General features: G+C 53.1%; 2 protein-coding genes across 4 annotated transcripts; one reads left to right on the plus strand and one right to left on the minus strand.

The window, feature by feature from the left end:
- Positions 1 to 98: 98 nt before the first annotated feature.
- Positions 99 to 5,731, plus strand: LOC122382786 (adapter molecule Crk-like). Of its 3 annotated transcripts, none has more exons than XM_043368582.1 (7): positions 99 to 245; positions 2,109 to 2,175; positions 3,224 to 3,401; positions 3,682 to 3,831; positions 4,138 to 4,266; positions 4,519 to 4,611; positions 4,890 to 5,731. In XM_043368582.1, exons 2-7 carry the CDS (start codon positions 2,141 to 2,143, stop codon positions 5,100 to 5,102), a joined length of 798 nt encoding a protein of 265 aa, XP_043224517.1. In that variant the 5' UTR covers positions 99 to 245; positions 2,109 to 2,140; the 3' UTR covers positions 5,103 to 5,731. The 3 variants fall into 3 exon arrangements, with proteins under 3 accessions (XP_043224517.1, XP_043224518.1, XP_043224519.1); XM_043368583.1 differs by having other exon boundaries at positions 128 to 297; XM_043368584.1 differs by lacking the exon at positions 99 to 245 and adding an exon at positions 257 to 290.
- Positions 5,732 to 6,120: 389 nt separating this feature from the next.
- Positions 6,121 to 19,493, minus strand: LOC122382785 (basic proline-rich protein-like). The gene is made up of 6 exons (XM_043368581.1): positions 19,316 to 19,493; positions 14,546 to 14,601; positions 10,959 to 11,227; positions 9,634 to 9,767; positions 7,695 to 8,211; positions 6,121 to 6,994 (listed from the first exon to the last, which is right to left on the minus strand). Exons 2-6 carry the CDS (start codon positions 14,580 to 14,582, stop codon positions 6,539 to 6,541), a joined length of 1,413 nt encoding a protein of 470 aa, XP_043224516.1. The 5' UTR covers positions 14,583 to 14,601; positions 19,316 to 19,493; the 3' UTR covers positions 6,121 to 6,538.
- Positions 19,494 to 21,441: the final 1,948 nt, after the last annotated feature.

Raw genomic sequence — 21,441 nt, forward strand, 5'->3', positions numbered from 1 at the left:
ATTTTCTGAAGGCAAATAGAGTAATACTTTCCGTTCGCTACCATATTTTGTTATTGTCTAAGCTGCGGGATAAACGTCAAAAATGGATATCAATTCGCTTTGCACATATTCCTCTTTGGAGAAGCCAAGGCGTATAGTGTCTAAAGTGTAGTGTATCTAAATATTTTTCAGCGACACGTTTTTCTATCTTTTTGTCATAAGCAAGGATCCAAGTGAATATATCTTTTCACTTGCTCTGCTTTCAGGTAAAAGCAACAACATAAAGTTGCATATGAGCGCCAGGACAAGGAGTATGATGTAATTTGAATTGTAAACTCAACTCGAAATATCTGGCTTTAGTTATCTAGTGTTTGATTGTTGATATCTGACATGCTTATTTGATATAATATTTTTCATTCATTCTTATCTATTAATTGATGAGTTTATTCTGCTTATATTGCTTATATTGCGTGCTATTATGCTTATATTGCGTGTTAATTGCTTCGGCATTGCTGGATTTCACTGTTTTACATAATTATTTATGCCTGTAAAACCTTGTCCTTCAAACAATTTTGTGCTCTGCAAAATAATCAAATTCATTTTTTTTTGTTCGTTTGATATATGTAAATGATTAGGTACCTATGGCATGGGCAAAATTATGATTATTATGTTCGCTAGGTATGTACACTCGTGGGCAGATTGATGTTCCACCACTCCCTACCTATCGGGCTCCCATAGCTCAGCACTGGCTGCTGCCAGTGTTGCCTGCCCTCAGCACTGCTCAGCACTGCCTGCAAGTCCCAGTGCTGCCAGTGCTGCCACTGGCAGCAGCCAGTGCTGAGCCATGGGAGCCCGATGGGTAGGGAGTGGTGGAACATCAATCTGCCCCCGAGTGTACCTACCTACTTAACCCTACTATTTAAAAGTGTGTGTCATATCACTTACATCTAGATACATTTGATAAGGTACAAAAGCTTTCAATAATAATAAGTGTTAATAGATATTTCTTAGGTTGAGGTATCTTTTTTGTAAATGCATCACCTCAAATATATTGATAATGCTTTGAATCCATTTGCTCTGGATGAGATATATTAAATTTGTAATTTTTGCATGGGTAATTGTACTGGATGTAACTAAAAGTAGGTGGTGGTAAGTTTTGCTACCCTGACTTGATGGGGTCATGTGTGGTCTAGAGTTTCTTCAAACCATAAAGAGGTTACCAAAAGTGCAACAAAGTTAGTAAATAAACCATAAGTCAATATAGATACACATCCTTTGGTGGAAGCTATTTTATCATGCTCACTGCTCTCTAGGCTCATTTCATTTTAGCAATATTGAGTATTTAAATAACTTATAAGCTTGTATTTTTCATAGGAAACCAAGTAAGTGATGCCTGAGCTTTGGATTTTGATTGATAGATGGATTCCCTTTTTATGCTGTTGTGGTAATGCAATGGCTTTGCTACATAATTGTTCAATGTTAATGCTCACATTTTGAACATACAATAGATAACTAAACCAAGAACTAAACCATCTAAGGCTAGTCTAAGTCAGTCATCTAAGATTAACTTTTCTTAGATATTCCATTTTATTAGTAGAAGAATTTCCAAATATTGTTTAAGTAGGTATTGTGCAGATATTTAAATATTGTGTGCATACTAAGGTAAAATTTGGGCGGATGGGAAAACAGGTGACAGAGCCAGTTTCAGACTCCATTGCTTGACCTTTCCACCAAAATAGTGTAAAACTGTAAACCTGCTTATCAGTAACAGTGAAATTAATTATTAATTGATAATGCAAGCAATTCCTGCTCATCGTTGTTATATTAGATATACTGAATATCTGATCTTACTTATTGAGATGCAAAATGCTGTCTAGTGATGCCTACCAGGGAAGCAAACTGGCTGAAAATGAGTGGATGTTTAACAGGTTAACTCAGATTGTGACAACTGACAATGTTTGCTTGTTTCTATCAAGGAAAGCAAAATATGTCATGATAGACAGAAATTGGGAACATGATATATTAACCTTTGTTGCTAGTGGTGTATAGCTGTGATTGACTGGGACCAGATGTGGTCACAGCATTGCTCACTGTCTCTAAATTCTATAGCCCATGGGTTTGTGTTACAGGTACCTTATCTGGAAGTGTGAGTGTATAAACCATGGCTGCAACACTGGATCCACATGACAGATCAAGGTGAGCTCCTGGCTTATGCCAGTCTGGCCCCTCTTCTGATCCTGTCTTTTCCTCTCAAGTTTCAATCAACTTCTACAAGTAATTTGCCGAAGGCATGAATTAGCTGCTGTGATTTTGGCACTGCTGAGAGTTCATCAAAGACAAACACTTAATGAAGGTAACTCAGCACTGCCAATGTCGCCACGATGTCCTCTGGCTCACATGCACTGGCGACACTTTGGTTTTGTCACTGGCTGAGGGGGATTAGGAGATCGAAAATTGGGACAGGATCGGTTAGGAAGGCGACAGTCGCTGCCTGATCAGAGATCCTCAGTGGCGAGGGCGCCGTGAGCAGACAGATCTATCGATACTTCGACGCCTCGATAGCGAGGTTGGCCGAAGCCGACTGGCCGCACCCCTTGTATGGAAAGAGGCTCCTTTTCCCGGTGTCGATGGCGAAACACGGGAAACGAGTTAAGCCCTCGGTGTTTCGATGGCGAAACACCGATGGCCGCCCCCCTCCCTCACACACCCCAATGAGCTGAGAAATGCCGAGGTCCCCGGAAGTAGGACGGGTCAAAGTCACACGCGTTTGTGGCCTACTGTCACTCCACGCACTTCCGTCACTTCCGTCTCTCACTTCTCGTCACAGCCGCTGAGTTTAACCAATGGAGATTTATTGGCACTTCTCACAATTAACTCCAAAATTCAGCTCCACTCCGCCCCCCCCCCCACCAGACAGCATAACTCACTAAACCAGCCTACGGCTCACCCTCCCGAGATCACCTCGCTGGTGCCCCGCGGCACGGGACACCAGCGACCAATCAACGCGCTCCCCGCGCACGACCTCAATAGGTCAGACACGCCTCGGGCGCCACGGGGCCGCAGAGCCCGGCTCGGCAGCCACGCGGGCCGGCCGGCTACTCGGCATCGGTCGGGGACAACAACCATGTACCTGCTAATTTTTTCAATGAGGCTTGTATTAGCCTTCTTCCTTCTAGTTTGTCAGATAGGTCTGAGGTGTCTCACCGCCGCCGCACTGACCGAGTGGCCTGGCTGTGTGTTCCAGCTGGTACTTTGGTCAGATGTCGCGCCAGGACGCCACCGACCTGCTCATGTCCGAGCGAGAGGGGGGCGTGTTCCTCGTCAGAGACTCCACCAGCATCCAGGGAGACTATGTGCTCTGTGTCCGCGAGGATAACAAGGTCTCACACTACATCATCAACAAGATACAGAAGGACGACCAGGTGAGTGGGACAATCGATCAAACTTGTCGCACTCGCTGCTTTCAGTATTAGCTTTTACAAACGTCTTCTGGTAACAGCTGGTGTGGCACAAGCTCTTTTGTAAATGTGACGCATTTAGATTACATATATTCTTGTCGCCTTCTAACGTTCTAGCTGCTGTTTGCGGGCGGGCGACGTTGTGTTCGTGTGCGCTGCTCAGCGTCCACGGCTGTTGTGAGTGTTGGCTGCTGGGTCCCGGTCAATCCACGGCCGCCTGTTGATTCAGCGCGTCCTCGGACAGGTCCAGTACCGGATCGGCGACCAGAAGTTCCCCGACCTGGCTAGTCTGCTGGCCTTCTACAAGTGTCACTACCTAGACACCACGCCGCTGGTCCGGCCCGCGCCCAAACGGATAGAGAAGGTCACGGCCAAGTACGACTTCGAGGGACGGGTGAGTCTGATACTGGGACAGGGTTCGCTGCTGCAGCCGAGTGCTGCTGCGGGATCGTTGATTGTGATGCGTTGCAGTGACAGTAGCTGTAATTTTACTGTAAGACGAGTGAATGACATGATCGATTTATCTAGTTAGCTTGCGAAGATTCTGGATAGAAAAACCGTAGAGGAGGAATGCAATTTATCATGTGATTAGTAAGTTGAACGTAATGACGACATATTAGCCGGATAGCGACAATTAGCGTCACCATGTAATTCCGACGCCTGTTGTTCGCTCACGGTGCTGTTCTCTGTGGTGACGCAGGACGCGGAGGACCTGCCCTTCAAGAGGGGCGAGGTGCTAACCATCATCTCCAAGGACGAGGAGCAGTGGTGGACGGCGCGTAACAGCGTCGGAAACACCGGCTCCATCCCCGTGCCCTACGTACAGAAGGTGAGACCGGTCCCGGAGCATAGCGCTGACTGTCCTGTTACGGGACTGAGAGGAGCGGAAAACCTAGCGTCACAGACGCTCAACTCAGTTTGGGTGATAAGCAGGTAGAGGACGTTGAAAAACGTTAGTTCAAATGTGTATGATGTCCCACTGTCACCCCGATGTATAATTGTATGATAGTGGCCTTTTCCGCGTGCCTCACCCCGTCTGTGGCCTGGTGTTGACCCGTGCCCGTACCCTCCGGTCGGCCAGTACGAGGAGACGCCGTCGGTGGCGCCGGGCGCGCCCAGCGGCGCCAGTCCGGCCGCCAAGGACGCAGCCGCCAAGCCCAAAGTCAACCTACAGGTGAGTCGGCCGGGAGAGGCGAGCGCACGCCGCCCGAGTCGACTATTTGGGGATGAACATGGATTATTCACTGAGTCGGCATGTGCTCCACGTACATTTGCAGTCAGGCCTAGGCATTTTGACTCAGCGTCTGTGTTATGTTGTTCCGAGCTATGTTGCTCATGTTTTCGTTCATCAGTTAGGGTGTTGAGGTCATGGGTCACGGGCAATTTTACATCATTCATGTAGACGATAGATGCTGTATACATGTCCTGACGTGCCTGCGTGTTGCGTTTCAGCGCCAGCTTCCAGCCGACGCTCGGGTCAACAAGGCGCGCGTTCCAAACGCCTACGACAAGACGGCGCTCAAACTCGAGGTCGGTGACATTATCAAAGTGACAAAGATGAACATCAATGGACAATGGGAGGGGGAGCTGAACGGTAAACACGGCCACTTTCCGTTCACACACGTAGATTTTGTGCAGGATCTACAGGAGGGTGACGCGCGCTAGTGACATTGCCGTTTCGCGGGGAAGGACGTTGGTTCTCGGCGCCGCCGCAGAATGTCGCTGCAGTCGCACACAGTCCGCTGGGCGGCGGTATCCTGCCGACCGCCGGACGGCCCGGAGAGGCGGGCGGCCCGAGTGGCCGCGCCGCCACTGCCGCTGCCGGGCGGAACTCGAAGAGGACGGCGCTTCCTGTGTTAGACAGTCCGCTTTTACTAATTGTGGACGGTTGTGTCGGCCAGCCGTCCGGTCCTGTGTTCAGGAGAGAGGCACCTGTCCCGCAGCGGTGCCTTACCAGAGCTTTTAGGAAGCAACCATCTCTCTTCCTGCCTGCCAAACGTCGCTCGATTTTCTGGTAGGCAGTGTGTACCCAATATTTTATCCCTTTTCAATCAGGTGATTGTGTAAAGCGTGTTGTTTATTTTGTCATTGCTCGTGTAGCCGTTACGATGGTGGGCGGTCGGCAGTGACGGGCCGGCGAGTTGTTTTGTGCTGGTGCGCGTCCGTGGGCCGAGGCTGCCGCGGCGCTCGTCAGGGGTGCGGGGCGGCCAGCCAGGCCGGCTCCGGTCGATTTTTGTATGCCGTCTGCGCGCCAGCGCCGGCCGAGTTGTGGAATAATACTGTGCTGCATCCTAGACCACATGTGTGTGCTGGGCCAGATGTCCAGGTGGGAGGGTGGTGAGCCATGTTCAGTGGAAATCTGCCTGCATTGTGGTCAGGGGAGCTCTTATCTGGCCTTGTTTTGGACCGGTCTCGATGCTGATTTCGGATCGGTTGACCTGTCGTAAGGCAAAGCAGTTGGCTTTACTCCTGGGCAGACACCTTTGGTTGAGACGGAATACTAGGCTGGGATGAGATCCAACTACGGATAGTTCTGCAACATCTGCAAAGCCTGAAGGTAAGCGGCATATTCATGGGTTTTATCGCCGGGCTGTTCACGGAGGGGATCATTTCCCAGGCTGGTCTTCCCAGCTCGTTTCCAAGGACCGGCGGGTGACTCATCCACCTCGGAGCAGAGACCGGCTGGTAAGTACGCTGTATTCATAGCGTCATTGGGTCGGCGCCACCGTACACTCGGCGGCTCCGCCCACCGTCCGTCAGCGATTTCCATATAAACATTGTACGATGACGCGTCGGATCAAGTAACAGCCAACGGTGAAAGCCGACCGCAGGCAGGCCCTGGTCGTTCGCTCGCGTGCGGCGGTAAGATAGCACCGCGCGAACGGTTGTACATGAGCGCTGCCCTACTCACAATCTCGCCTCATCCCCGATCACCTGCATGAGGGAAATTGACTAGGCCGGCGTGTCGCGCGCCCGTCTGTGCGGGCGGCCACCGACGGTCGTCCTGCCGGCGGGTCTCGGGAGGACGCGGGCGGCGCCCGGTCCCCCGCCACCCCTGTCGGCCCGGCACTAACACACAGTCTGTCCGCTGGCCGGCCGGCTCACTGGGCGGGCCGCCTCCTCCGGCCCCCGCCGCGCCGCCGCAGACTGCCGCGGGCCGGCGGCGGCGGCGGCGGCGGCTCGGTCGCCTCCTCGGCGGCGAAGTCGGCCGAGACGGGCTCCAGGTCTATGGGGTAGTCGTAGTCGTAGTAGGCGGCCTCGTCGGCCGGCGGCGGCGGCGGCTGGGTGGGCCGCGGCGCCGGACGGCGGCCCGGGCGGCGCCCGAACCCGGCGGCCGCCTGCCGGCGCGGTCCGCTCGGCCGCCGGCGGCTCGGCGCGCGCTGCGAGAACGTGTCAAGCACCTCGTTGTCGACGGGCGGCTCCTCGGGCAGGGCGGGCTGCTGCTGAGCGGGAGAGGGCTCCTCGACTGCCGGCGCCGGCGCCGGCTCCTGCGCCTGGGGCCGCACTCGGGACGGCCGCCGGCGGCTACCGGGGCGGCCGCGCAGCGCCGGACGAGCCTGTCGACAAACGGGGCTGGTCAGACACGGCGCATCGCTCGACTACTGAGCGGGCTGTTCAGTAACCTGACGGATTACTTTGTTGGAACGATATCGCACGTTTTTGTCAATAGGACATGCATATCTTCCTGGCCATTATTCTCGGTAAATTAACACATGCGTACCTACCTATGTATAATTGTTCAGCTCACCTCGTTTTCCCTCCTCGGTGCTTGGAACATCTACATCCACATTGCACTATCATCACGGAAAATTGGTCGTTTTCAAGCACTGTGATTCAAGTTTAATTGTGTAATATGGCAAGTGAAAGTATTCCAATAGGCGGTCAGTGCGGTCTTGATAAACTGGTTTGACCCTCGGGTCTCGTTCTAGCCTGAAGGTGGGTTTCGACTGTCAGCCGATGGCAGGGCGGCTCGCATGCTGCGATTTCTTGGGACGAAAACAATGTGGCGTCTGTCTGGGTGTCCGGTGTCGCCGAAGCGTGACGGGCATGACTTGAAGTGTATTGTGTTTTTTATAGTGGTGTCGGGTGTTACTGCGCTTGCAGTGTTCAGTGTGCATGCATCGATATGCGTGGTCGTGATACTGTAGCTGTGTGTTTTTCGGGCTTACACCTGCAAGCATGTAACTATTTGCGAGCAACTAGCTGCATTGTCGTAGAATCTTTTCTGCATTTCGTTGTGTTCTCTTTTGGTCTCACCTGTTGCGGCGCGGCCTGGGCGACGGGGACGGCCGGCTGTGGCGGCGGCACCTCCTCCTCAGGGTAGTCGTACACGTAGTCCTGGACCGGGGCGGCGGCGGCCCGCTGGGGCGCGGCGGCCTTCTGCTGCTCGGCGGGCGCCGCAGCCGCGGCCGTCTGCTCCGCTGGATAGTCGTAGTCATACTCGGGCGGCGGCGGACGGGGCCTCAGCGGCCGGCGGCGACCGCCTCCGTTGGGCCTGCGGCGTCCGCCGGCGCGCCGCCGACCGCCGCCGGGGCGCCGTCGGCTGCCGGGCCGCCGCTGCAGCGAGCGACGCGTCGTGGTGGTGGTGGTCGTCGTGGTGGTCGTTGTGGTGGTGGTGGGGGCTTGAGCTGCCTCCGGGTAGTCGGCGTAGTCGTAGTAGTAGTCGTCGTAGTTGTAGTTGTAGTCGTAATCCTCGTAGGCCGCCGGGCGCTGCTCGAACGGACGCTTACGACGCGGCTTCTCCGTGGTGGTGGCCTTGTACAGCGGCTCGTTCCTGGTACACAGAGACACGGGCAAGTCAGTCCAGAGGATCGGGCAAGTCAGTATATGGAGGCTTGTTCCTGTTGCATACCAGAAGTTACAGCGGCCAGTTTGCGAGCATGGCATAGGCATCGATGGCCATGGCAGTTCGGGTACTCTAAAACACTATTCATCAAATCAGTCATCATCCGATAAGAATAAGCCAACCGGACGATTTCTTTCCAGCGCGGCGGCTCCGGAGCTCCCTCTGCCATTCCATGCTCTATTCCTTATTCAGCGTGCTGGTATGCGGCACCCGAGTCATGAGGATCATTGCGGGGAAGGATGCTATTGCTAAGGGGCCCTACCTGCTAATAGCCAGGGACTTATTATTATCCATGAGGCTAATTCCCATGAAGCAACAATCCACACCACCCTATAGGTGAAAGGGGTTTGAGTTGCGCACCCTGCAGATTTGCTTTGCACATCGCTTCGCCTTGCGCCGATGTGCAAATCCTAACATTCGAAAGGGATAAGCCCGTTGAACCTTACAGTTCACTTTGCTCGCTGCACTTGTGTTTTTATTGTTGCCTTTGTGTTGCGTATGTCATAATACCCTTGGCCCCTCTCTCTGTATATAGTTATCCTTTCCGCGGCATGCCATTCCGCTGACCAGTCACTGTATAAGTAGATAAGGAGCTCGGGGAACCGGCCCTCGTCTCTGGTATACCGCTCCGTCGGCATTCTGGCCACCCCTGCAGCCGCAGCGGTCGCGGGGGTCGGTCGGGGGAGGGCTACCCCTCCCCACTATCCGTACGCGGACAGTCCGTCGCTCCGCCCCTGTGCAGCGGTAGGGAGCTCGGCCGGGTTTTCCGTACCGCGTGTCGGCTGCAGTCGGGTCGTGCTCAGGTATGCAGTGAGCTAGGCGCGGGGCCTGGGTTCCGCCGCAATGCAGACAGTGGGGGCTGGCCGGGAACACAGCAGTAACTTGGGAATGTAATCGGTGGACTGTATTTGATAAAGAAAGACCTCTAATGATTTATGTAAATACTTTTCACAAACTTATATAACCTTACCTACTTATATAACATATGTATGTAATTTGTAACCTAACTTATATAACCTAGTCGTCAACAGCTATGTTCCTAAACATGTACATAAAGGTACATTGTAAAACATGGTCCATAAGCTGCATTGTACTCACATATTGGTGGTGGTTCGCGGAACGAAGTCCCCGATATTCAGTGTTCTCCTTATTTTTGTTAATTGTATCCTGGCATGAAGGTTAGTATCGTGAACATTGTTCGCCACCATTCCCGCCGTCCTGTGTCGCGTTTCAAACTCTCAGCTCGCTCAGCTGTGGGACGACCCGCTGCGATCTCCTGGGACAATATTCTGAGCTTTTCTGAGTGCACGGTCAGGGGATCTTCACCCGGCCCTCTGCGATCACACTCACCTGTAGGCGTACTTCTCCGAGTTGTCGCAGTCCACCACGTTCACGAACTGGCAGATGAAGGTGCGCATGTCGAAGGCGGTGTAGTTGCCGCAGAGGAAGTCCTGCCTGATGCCGTACAAGCAGTGGTGGTATACCTGCAACAGCGCAGACAAGGGTTTAGTTTCATTTGCCAAGCTGCTCCCATACCTGTAGTTGATAACTGCAGGCCAGACTGGAACTCTCAGTCGTTCACTGAGTCTGGTATCAGAACAATGCAAATCAGGTTATACAATACTGAGCCAAATGAGCGGGGAGGTCGTATGCCTACATTTCCTGGAAGAACATGCGAAACTATACATAGTTTCTAGCTTTTGTGCCATCTTACGATTGTTGAAACGTGTTCAGTGGAAACTCGCCCAATCAATGCTCGCCGTTCACGGTCGAAAGCTACTCTGCACGCTTTCTCGATTTCGTTATTGCTGGTCTTAAGAGTCGACAGACCTGATGGTCAGGTTTCCCTTGAACGGTCTTCCCTACTGTCAATGTTTCGGAAAACTGTCTGTGTTTCATAGACTGCTAAAACTGCCGACTCTAGTGCACGGTGACGTCTGTCGTCCCGCATGTGCACGGGGCGTGACGGGGTGCACGGCGCGACGGGTTTCTCCGACAGCGGAGGTGCGCTGGTCACACAGGCCGCCGCCCGGCCGGCCAGCCGCCAGACACCCCAGTTTCTCCGCCTGCCGTTCGTGGTGCTCTTTGTAGTACCCAAAGGAATATTGGTGTTGAATAGGTCACTGTGTAACGTGACCAGAGAAGGCATCTATTTAAATTTGGAATGGATGACGCGGGGTGCATTTTATGATGACAGACGTGATTCTGGTCATCAGGGAACAATGCGCAATTTTTTTACGGCCAAGAGATAAGAAACTTAACACATTACCTTAATATTTATTTGTTGTCGCTAAGTGTTACCTGCGTTATTTAGGCATACACATAAGTGTCTCATTTTGGTGTTTCCAGTCTTCAAGTAACTTTCAAGTTTTCCAGTCTACTTTAAGTTAGGATAACTAGGTATAGGTGGCAGATATTATCTTCTTTAGTGCAAGACGCTTCAGCAAGCTTACTCTCGTTGCGGAACAGGTAACCGGTCCTTCTGGTCAGCAGTGTGGGGTTTCCCAAGGGGTTTCCCTTTGATCTGCAACGTTTCCTTCCCATTCTTATCGACTGAAGACTCTCAATGGGATTATGAAATACCCGGGTCCTGGACTTCCATAGTTAAATCATATCTCCACATCTTTGTAGCAGTTAGGTCCCTGAGTCCGCATGCGCCCCGTCCGGGCCCTCACCTGGCACTTGTATTCAGTGTTGGCGTAGAAGCCGTCGATGCGGTCCGTGCAGCTGAATTTCATCTTGGGCGGCACGCGGCTGAAGAAGGGGTAGCCGGTCATGTTGAACCCCTGCAGCTCGCGCGGCAGGTTCGGGTCGAACTCCCAGTCGATCTGCGGGTCGCCGGTGAAGCGCGGGTCGCGGCCGGCCTTGCCTCCCTCCCCGGCGGCGGGTGCCTTCTCGCTCGGCGCTGCTGCCGGCTCCTGAGCGCGGCACACGGCCAGCAGCGCTGGGAAAGGGAGAATCGGTCAGATACACACCACCGCCGGCTCCTGAGCGCGGCACACGGCCAGCAGCGCTGGGAAACGGACAATTGGTCAGTCAAATCGCCACGCCCGGCTCCGGAGCGGGTCACAGGGCCGCGGCAGCATTAATGGGGTATTGAAACAGCCGTCAAATAGAACACTGATCTGGTAGATATTGTCAAAAACCTAACTGGAAGCACACTTTCTCTATCGGATAGATAAATATCTATCCGCATTTGCACCCATGAGACGTTTATAAATTAAGGCCATTGAAGACAGCATTATTGATTTTTGGACAGCAAAATTTTATGCTCACGACGTGATCAACAAGCCATTAGTCACCAAGTTGACACACGAATTGGTCACATTTCACCACTGTATGCCGCTTTTCAGTACCGTTCGGTTGCCTGGAAGTCCGTGGTGCTAGTTTAATGTGCGGCGCTGCAGTTCCCGGTCAGGATATTGACATGTGAGTTATTGCAGTCTCCACTCGCCGTGATCTGTCAAACGCGCTCTACTGTAGTTCTACTTAGCATTGAGGTTTTTCCCCTCCCAGTAGCTACGGACCTGTTCGCAACTGAACACATTCTCAGTCGCTAACACTTTCTGACAGCTGACCGTCGTTGGCTGAACTAGCCGATATGACACCTGAGGACCAGTCGGTGGTCGCCCGACACCCGTCATTTATTCCGTGCTTTATCTGGTGGCCCGTGTATGCGGATGGACCTTATTTTAGCTGCTGTTCTTTCCATAGCTGCTGTTCTGCTGATGACTTTTAGTTTACCGATCGCTCGTCGTTGTCTTATGGGTGAGGCGTTGACCTCCTGAGAGACTGTAATAAGTCATTGGCATACAATGCCGGTCATTCTAAGGGATCAGACGCCCACTGCTGAGTGCTGACCCTCTGAGCAATCCCCAGTCGCTGTCAACTGATCTGAGGGATCAGCCGCGGAGAGCTGACCCCTCGATGGATCTGCCGGCCGGCCGATCAGTCATCGGTGACCGGGCCGGCGCCGGGGCCGCCGAGTTGCGACACGTGCCGGCGCTGCCCGCTCCAAGGTCCTGCCACCGCCGCCGGCGAGCGCTGGCGGTCAGCGCGGCGCGGCGCGGCCCTGACGAAACCGGGCGGCCACCTTTCACGGGAGCGGCGCATAGCCACCGCGGCGCCGCCGGTACCTACTTGGCCTTTTTCGCAACTGGCATCCCCGCGGACGGCGTGGCGGTGCGAGCGTCGTCTGACCCGGGCCGGGCCGGGCTCGTCTGACCCAGGCCGGTCGGGTTCGTCTGACCCGGGCCGGTCGGGTTCGTCTGACCCGGGCCGGGCTGGGTCCGTCCGCCGGCTGTCGGGCCCGTCTGCGTCCGGCGGCACGGAGCGGTGTCGGCCCGTTTTCCGTCCGGCCGCGCCCGTCGCCCCGGCTCGTGTCGTGCTGCACAGGGCGTGTTGTGGCCGGTGGGACCGGGCCGCAGCTGGTGCGGACACGCCCAGGCCAGCGCGGACGGTGAACTTTCCCCGGACAGCACGGCGATCGGCAGACTGGTAAGGAGCGCTGCAGCTCGCCGCGAGGGTGGCTACGGCCGCTATACGCCCGCTACACGCCCGGCTGACCGATTATATCACCGAGAGGAGACGCGGCGCACTTTGTCGTGCTTTCATTGTGTGCACGTCTTAACCCGCGCACCGACGGGGGGGGGGGGCGGATATCCGCCCCCCCCCCTGAGGTTTTTCGCGAATAGCGGGAAGCCGCGAAATTTGGTATGACTATTCCCTTATCAATTTTACACATGGTGTGCAAGTTTGAACCTCCTACCTTTCAAGGTCAGGTCACCAGGTCACTTTGAATGACCCAACCTCAAGTCACTTTTTTGCAACTTTGTCACCGTGCCAGAGCTACAGTAGATGTCGGAGGCCTTTGAAAGTCGCAGGATGTTATTAGGTCATTAGTAGCTACAATTTGTATATCTCGGAATTTTGATATCGGTGACCTAAGGTCAGGTCAATTTCGCGACCTCCCCATTATAAGTCAATGGGGGAAAAATCAACTCCCTGTTTTTACCACTAAAACGGGTCGGAATGGCCCCATATACCATACATGACTTCATATACGATCAACCTTCACTACCTTGAGGTCTGTTTTGCTGTTGGGCAGCTGTGAGGTCATGTGACGTCATCAAAGGTCACCAAAGGTTTTTGGCCAATAACTCCGTACAGGAACAAGATACAGACGCGTGGATGGTCTCATTGTGTTCAGCTCGTCAAGACGCATCGAATGATATACATGATGACCTCGAGGTCACGTGACCTGAGGTCAACCTTTGACCTTGACCTTTCGAGGTCAACATATATATCATTCGATGCGGATTGACGAGAGGATCACGATGATGCCCTTAGTTTGTTCCTATCTTGACTAATTCGAAAGTTATTCGAGAAAAACTCTCTCCATATTTAGCGCCGCCATTTTGACTTTTTCGACCCCTGTGACGTCATCTTTGACCTGACCTGAAAATGACCTTAGTAAAAATTGTAGATCTTGACCGTGCGTATCCGATGCCGTTTGCCGCTTGTCGCTATCTTGCTTCGTTCTCGAGATCTCAGGGGGGGCGGTCATCCGCCCCCCCCCCCCCCGTCGGTACTAAGTTGGCGCAGACCCCCGTCGGTGCGCGGGTTAACCTTCGGTCTCTTCTGTCATCATCCTCACCGAAGTGACATTAACCAGGGTTTCAATGTGCATTTGTATCAATCAAGCTATGATCAAGCATTGAAATCGGTGCTGATTTATTATTCTTGCTGTATGACTCCGTAAAAATCACTTTAACAATTTGAAAGCTTGTTAAATGTTAACTAATCTGATTGATTGAATAACCACAGCTTGTGAACACCGGAGTGAACTTTTGCGTTCAACGCCGGTCTGTTGTGTAAAAAAATATTGACGCATGAGTCTGCACGTCGTGACTGCTTACCTACTTTGATTGCACGATACGATGTTTAAATCAATAGTCATGCTCCGAACCTATATGTGAGTTGACGAAAATCTGAAATAGCGCCATATCTACATACGTTTGTGACTTCAGTCGATTGATCGATCCCCTCACATCCCAGCTCGCTCAACGTTTGTTCTGTATTTACCGTGCTATGGCTGGCGCCGCATGCTTAGCTGCGCGTCCTGCCAAGTGCCAACCTACAAGCCTGTGGGCTGTGAGCCATGGGAAATAGTCTTATCACCCCGCCCTCTCACTCGACTAGGTCCCACGGCTCCCTCTCTCAGTCCCACCCGGGTCAGAGCCGCGCCGCGTCAGTTACTCACCAGTGCCGGCGATCAGAAATACCACCCTGGGAGCCATTGTGCCCGGGTGGCAGAGCCTGAAACACAGACAGAACAAAGGCCGTCACAATAACGCACAGCGCCGGCATGCAGTCAGAAATCTTACGGAATGGGGTATTGATAGGAGGCCTAAGTAGGTGGCGAATAAGGGGTTAGCGCGTTTATTGACGGTATGTTGCTACATTTATGCAATGTTTGCATCTAAAGGAGACTCGTTTTATCAGTTGATCGTGAGAAGTTACCTAATTTCTCGTTCATGACAGAAGGTAGGCCTAATTTCTCATTTGTGCCTGAATGCGTTCTCCCTGGGTGCCTACTCGTCTCGGGTAGTTATGTCAATGTGTACTGAATTAGTAAAGTTGTAAAAAAGATATTAAGAGCATAACATAACTATGTTATGCATAACAAAACACCACCAAACATGCCATATCTGCCGAGGAAACGAGCTTGGCTTCCAAGTACCTTATCTCATATTTACTCTGCAGCCTGCACGACTTTTTTCACCAGGTTTCCGGCTTGGTCATTGTGGCACTTATCTACTTTTATGTAATATGTTTTCCGGTCGAGTGTCAAGTTATTGTCCTTCCGCCCACTGGCCGCATGAGACGTTTATTGCGCGGCGCACGCTCTGGGGTCACCAGGTGACTGAGGAAAGTGGGCCGCTGGCCGGCGCCGCTCCGAGCACGAGCGGCTGGCTGTCGCGGGTGGAACAGGTGTGTGTCGGTGGTCGGCCATCCTCGGCCGGCGGGTCAGGGACCGGCCGGCCGGGCGGCACGGGGGCGGCTCTGAGCACCGGCCGACCGCACACCGGCGCGGTGGCTGCTCAGCTAGCAGCCGGCCGTGGGTGAAAGTGGCCGCTCAAAGTCAATGTCAGCCGACTGACCGACGGACGGACGGACGGACGGACGGACGGACGGACGGCTGACTAACAACCCCTCCCTCCCACACCCCGTGTCCCGGGGCTGTAGAGTGCCGTGTAAACGGGCGCACGTGAATTGGGGCTCCCCAGGCTGGTGTGATCGCTCGGAGTGGCAGCGGCGCCCTTCAAGGCCTAACCTTGGACGGGTGTTTTACGTGGGTGTCCTTTGAAGAGTACCTAAGCGAGTAGCACCTGCATCATTAAAGCATCGTCTCAGAGCCAGCTGACATACATCCATGAATCTTTACGTACATTGTATGCTCAGGCAGTTATATATAATACTGAACGAGGCCGGTGTAAATAAATTTTCAAGACCGAGGTCCTTACTGAATTTTTGAACGAGGCCGAAGGCCGAGTTCAAAAATCAGTAAGGACTGAGGTCTTGAAAATTTATCACCGGCCGAGTTTGGTATGTATTTTACTGTATGCCAACGATAAAATAATTGTCTAGACCGAAGCTCTTAGCCGTTTTTTGAACGAGGCCATCCCAAAATGTTGACTTGGTAATTCGTTTTTGACCGTGGTCACTTTGCTTACACCAGTTATTACCACACCCCTCAGGCTAATGTATTTGAATAGGCCAGGCATACAGTAAAACTATGAATACCATTAGATGATTGGCATTGTGATAGGTATCCGCGCAGCGCCTCATGGCCTCCTTGACGGTATGGTAATTCCACGGCCGGCGATCCCGACTCTGCCGACGTCACCGGAGGCAGAGGCCGGGAGTGCGCCGCGGTGCTGGCCGGTGCGCGCACCGAAGGCCGCCACCGGACCGCTCCCCCGCCCCGGGCGCCGGCCAACCGTCCAGAGTCGAGCGGTCGTGCGCGGCGGTCCGGCTCCGCCCGCCCGAGCGTGGCCCGTCTCTGTAACGGGCCTCTCACCGGCCACAGAGCCGCCTGGGAAGATCCCAGCGCGGACCGCACCCGGCAGGCCATTGTTTCCGGGGTCGCCCACACGACTTCCTGCTCTCCATTCACCCGATAATGAATGGTGGCGTCTTTTTGCCGGCCAGTGAAAACTTCAAGGCATACTACTCTGTATGCGGTTGGCAGTGTTCGAGGTCTCTCAGTTGACAGGTTTCGCTCAGATTGATTGTCAGCTTGTCTGTTTCCTAAGCTTGTTGGCAGGAGACCTGTTCACTGCTCATTCCCTCGGATGATTGATGCCGACTCAAGGGAAATAATTTACTTTTATAATTTGTCTTAATCCCCTGTTTATTACCGAGAGGCTGGTATTGGCCACTGCGGCTATGATTCAACTCCTCCAGTAACTGAGGTTGTGCTCACAGGTGCTGTGGTCAGCTCTCGGTGGCCATATAAAATTGGTTAGTTGAGCCCACTTGAGTCGCTAGTCGGGCGGCTCCTGTGGCTGCACCCGACTCCCGCGGATGTGATTGGGCCCACTGACTCGCTATAGCTGCAGCCGGCTCCAGTGACTGTGCTCACTGGACGGCTCCAATAGCTGCCGCCGGATCCAGTGACTGGTTACCTGCCGGCTCCAGCGACTACTGACTGTAGCCCCCGGCCGGCTCCAGTAGCTGTGGCTTCAATAGCTGTTGGTGGTTCCAGTGATTGCAGTTGCCGACCGGTTCCAATTAATTGCCGGTCGACTTAAGTGGCTGCTGCCGACTCCAATAGCTGCAGTCCACTCCAGTGACTACAGTCGACTCCAGTGACTGCAGCCGACTCCCCTGGGCCGGGTGCTGCAGCCGGGACGTGGCGGTCGACTCTGCGGCTTCCGGAGAGGCTCCGAAGGCTCTCGAGTGACGAGCAGACGGGTTCTCGGTACGGCCCGGCGCCGGCGCCGGTGGCCGGTCGGCCTCCCAGCCACCAGCCCGCTCAAGGTGATCTCTCAGTGAAGGTGAAAGGACCCGGTCGAGGTGACGACGAGTCTCTGAATCCAGGCATACATACATCTGGACACCAGTGGACGCTGCACTGGTGAGAACCCGACAATGGACGAGTGGCCAACGAGTTGAGAAAGAGGAAGAAGGGAAGACGGCAAAGCACTGCAATGTCATTTTTAGGAGCGTTGCGCAAGTCATCAGAGCAGCCTTTTGGATTGCAGAATGGTGCAAATAGGTGGGCCGGACTGGCCGACCAGTTCATTAGTCAATGATGTATGACTCAACTCTGTCATTTTGGGTAGAAAAAAAGACATCTTGTTCAATACTGGTACGATTGCCAGGCTGCCACAGTTCGAGCTGTCATCCAATGGATAAAGTTCTTTATTGCTGAAATTTGCTCCTGGCTTGAAAGTTGTACTTTTTACCGGACCAATGTCGCCAGGATAATTACTTATTACTAAGCTAGGGAACCAATGTAAGTTGTGCTCCTCAAGTTAAGCATTTTTGCGCAAATCTGGAAGCTGCAATAGAGGTCTGTCATTTACAAAACTATCAAAGCTCAAGTGATTACATTATCTGCAGTCTGGTGTGCGGAGCAGCTTGTGCCACTTTCTGCGGCTCGGGCGCCGCAGCGGTCGGGCTAGTTTTTACATGGGCTGCGCTTGCGCATGACCAGTGGGCGAGCTGTCCGTCTCTGAGGGCGACCCGGCCCCGCGTGCGACCCCGCCCGGGGCGCGGCGCGCCGCCGGAATTGGGTGACCTTGCTGTCCGCTCGGCGGCGCTGCCTACATGGGTCGGCCAAGGCTAGCCTGCGCCGCCGGGTCCGGGAGCAGAACCGCGGGGCCGGCAGAGCCAGGGAGGGGCGCCTCTGTCCGACAGAGGGCCCGAGATGAGCCGCTGATATAGAGAGACGTCAGGCCGAGAGAAAACACGGCCTGTTTGCGCCCGCCACTCGGCAGAAAACAACGCTGGGGTCTCGTTCCGGCGCTAGGTTAAACGTGCGCTTCGACTGGATACAGTGCATAACTGATAACACTCAATCCTGCTGGAAAGGTGCTTACAGTTATCACGATTCACGGCGGACAACTTTCATCCGTTGTGGGTTTTGCAACGGTGCACGTCCTAAAAGATCAGATTAAGCAATAGTGACGGGCATGCACTCAGAAACTGGCAATTAAGTTTCCTCTCTGGGCTCTGTCTGGTTTTCAGTCGATTCTTTTGATCGTTCAGAACCCCAAATCGAAGTGCGCTTAATGCTTCGCACTGGGTCATGTTGCGCAGTAGCCCATTTGCTTTCGGGAGTGCACCATGTGCAGTGTTTCTTTCTGCAAGACCGGCTATCTTATTCAAGGCCAAATGCTGACAATCTCCGTCGTAATCCTCAGCGGGTGCTGAGCGGGACGGGCAGCTCTGCCGCTCTCAGGGTCTCACCAACCCAGCTGAGACGGCAAACACAGAGGCTTATAATTTCTAGTGAAGCTGCAGTGACCGCTGTTTCTTGGCTGCAAAAGTGTGTATCAACACTCCACTACGAAGTGCTGCCCATTAGATAATTATTGTGACTGCTGACTCAGTTAAGTAACTGAATGCTGTGGCTGAATGCTACTATATAGAACTAGTTAAAAGTGAAAAATTGTAAGATGAGTAAATTACTCTAAGTTACAAACTGGGGATGATGTTTGTAGGTGGTCTGTGGCTATAGGTACTGGTTGTTTGGGAGCTGCCGCAACACTTCAATTCAAATGCAAATGCAACGACCGACAGTTTAGGACAATCCTGGCTCCTGATTATTATCGGAGATGCACAAGGTGCGTCTGTTCGTGAAGTGCCTGTGGTGTGAAACAGTACGGCATGGGATGCAACATACTCTGGTAGGTGACTAGAGGCATGGTTCTACCTGTGCGACTTTAATGACCAAGGGACTCTGATATACGAGCCCGTGCTCTGGCAGCTCGGGGACCGGCGGCCGGTCGTCTGCCGTTACCTGATGGGGTGTCCTGCAGTGGCCGGCTCTCGGCGGTGGCGCGGTGGACGGCGGTCCGAGACACGGGCGTGCGGCGCGCTGGCGGCCCACTGGAGAGCTGAGCGCGGCCCGTGCCGCTGACGCTGCCTCACTGACCGGCCGTGCAGCGGCCGCTCTCCGGGCCGCTTTCTCTCCGGCGGCGGCGGCCACGACTCCGCCAGGCGGCGCCCCGCCCCGCCCCGCCCCGCCTGTCAGCCCCGCCCCGCCCCGCTCCGGCGCTCGGGCAGATAGTGGGAGGTGCACTGAGCTGGCTGCTGTTAGCACCTTGACTCAGTGGCCACCGTATCCGCAGGTTGTCGCTGCTAAATGGCTGCACATCAAGACGCGTTTGCAATTTAACCTTTGTCCAAGTCTCAACGCCCCGGGGTAGACCGATTTGCTTTGGACTAAGGAGTTGCCTGGCATATTGATGCTACTTGATAGGCACTGGTAGTTATCGGAGGAGACGGGAGTGCCAGTCTGATCTAAATTGATTTATTGCAGCGGATGCAGCTGTGTAACCTACTGACACGCTTAGGCTGGAAGCGCCCTACCTGGAGGTTTAAGTTTGATGTAGCTGCCTACTTAATTGGTTGAATTAAGGCTGAACCCTCGCCCGTATTGGTGTTTTGTCGGCGTATAACATAGGGGGAGGGGGAGGGTCCGTTAGACCCCCTGCCGTTCGGCCTTTTGAGCTAGAGCTTCGCGAAAAAAGAACGTGTTGCCCGTAATGAGAGGAAGCCAATGATCCCAATTTTGAGGTCCTGGGTCATTGGTTGACCTTCCAGGTCAGGTCAATGAACCAAAAGTCTGGAAAATCGGGACGTTCGTAAAGTAAGGTTGTAAAGGGGTTTTACGGGGTGCAGATCACGAATTTCACGTTAGTTTTGATCACAGATGATGTCTTTATGCATTTAAGCCAGGTCGGGTCAGGTCAGCTGTCAGGTCAACCAGTAGGTAGGCGTCCTGCTGGCTTGCTCCATACTAGGTCTCAACCACCACTGATAGCTTTGTGATATGTTACGAAGGCACTAAGACTGTTTCGTAAATATTCAAATGGGAGCCAAAGTCGAAATCAGCTGAACAATTACCCTAGAAACATGAAAGGCTCGAAAAAGTGAACCGAGGTCATCAAAGGTCAATGACCTTGACCTGACCTTCGCGTGACCTAGACACTCACCATAATACACGGGACCAACATCATTTCACATAGTTGAACGTTTAAAACCACAAAAGACTGGAAACGCGGGATAATGTGAGCCGACACACGCGGGATCGCGATTCCGGCCAAACATGGTCTCGAGAAATAGGTCACAGATCAAAGGTCATTTGGGTCAGGGTCATGAAATTTTCAGGGTATGTGTAAAATTGATCAACTCAAGGGTACTGAAAGTTTCTTTGCGATTGGCCGCTTTTTGTGCAAGTTTTTTTTTTCTTGCGAAAACCCGAGGCGGGAAATCTCTTCGACTCCTTTCCACTGTAAGTGCGAGAAGGTTAGCTGATTCTACTGAGGTGAAGATTGCCATTTTAGTCTGATGGAAGAAGGATACCTTTAAGTCTTGTTAATTTCTCTCAAATCATAAGATATTTTCATCACATTTGAAATGGAAAGCTAAGATCCATATATTTAACTTAAGCTTTTATCCAAAACGGTCTTCGTGTGTTTCCATACTTGGCCATCATGGAACCACGGATCACGTTAGGTGATCCGTGATGGAACCATCACGTCCTATCCTAAATGCGTAAAACATTTATATATGCATGAGGCTTACTTAGTTCATCATCTAGCACGAGCTCGATGTGAATTGGATTCACTAAACATTTATGTAGGTATGTAGGTACCGGTTATTACTTAAACATACAGCCCTAGTCGCTCTAACTTTAATTCGGTAATGTAGAAATAAAGGAATATTGCTAAAAAAAGCGCGAAGTCCAATTATGCTTTTTTGGCGTTGATATTAACTCATCATAATGAGGTCTGATTTTCATGGCCGGCGCAGTCGTTGGTTCCCACGGCGTGTCCAAGGATGTTCCGCAGGAGGGTCGTCCGTGGTTTGGTGTCCCCCGCCGCGGGCGCCCGCGGTCTGATGGACCGTCGGTCGTCTCTG

This window comes from Amphibalanus amphitrite, unplaced genomic scaffold (genome assembly GCF_019059575.1).
Source record: "Amphibalanus amphitrite isolate SeventyFive unplaced genomic scaffold, NRLGWU_Aamphi_draft 000146F_arrow, whole genome shotgun sequence".
NCBI classification, from domain to species: domain Eukaryota; kingdom Metazoa; phylum Arthropoda; class Thecostraca; order Balanomorpha; family Balanidae; genus Amphibalanus; species Amphibalanus amphitrite.

What these genes read in the sequence shown, in the direction of transcription:
- LOC122382786 (XM_043368582.1), top strand. Translation starts at nt 2,141, where the DNA reads ATGGCTGCAACACTGGATCCACATGACAGATCAAG. An exon ending in GATCCACATGACAGATCAAG is followed by an intron (nt 2,176 to 3,223) that starts GTGAGCTCCTGG and finishes TGTGTGTTCCAG; the next exon opens with CTGGTACTTTGGTCAGATGT. An exon ending in CCGTGCCCTACGTACAGAAG is followed by an intron (nt 4,267 to 4,518) that starts GTGAGACCGGTC and finishes CCGGTCGGCCAG; the next exon opens with TACGAGGAGACGCCGTCGGT.
- LOC122382785 (XM_043368581.1), bottom strand. Translation starts at nt 14,582, where the DNA reads ATGGCTCCCAGGGTGGTATTTCTGATCGCCGGCACTG. An exon ending in ATTTCTGATCGCCGGCACTG is followed by an intron (nt 11,228 to 14,545) that starts GTGAGTAACTGA and finishes TCCCTTTCCCAG; the next exon opens with CGCTGCTGGCCGTGTGCCGC. An exon ending in TCGGAGAAGTACGCCTACAG is followed by an intron (nt 8,212 to 9,633) that starts GTGAGTGTGATC and finishes TCTGTGTACCAG; the next exon opens with GAACGAGCCGCTGTACAAGG.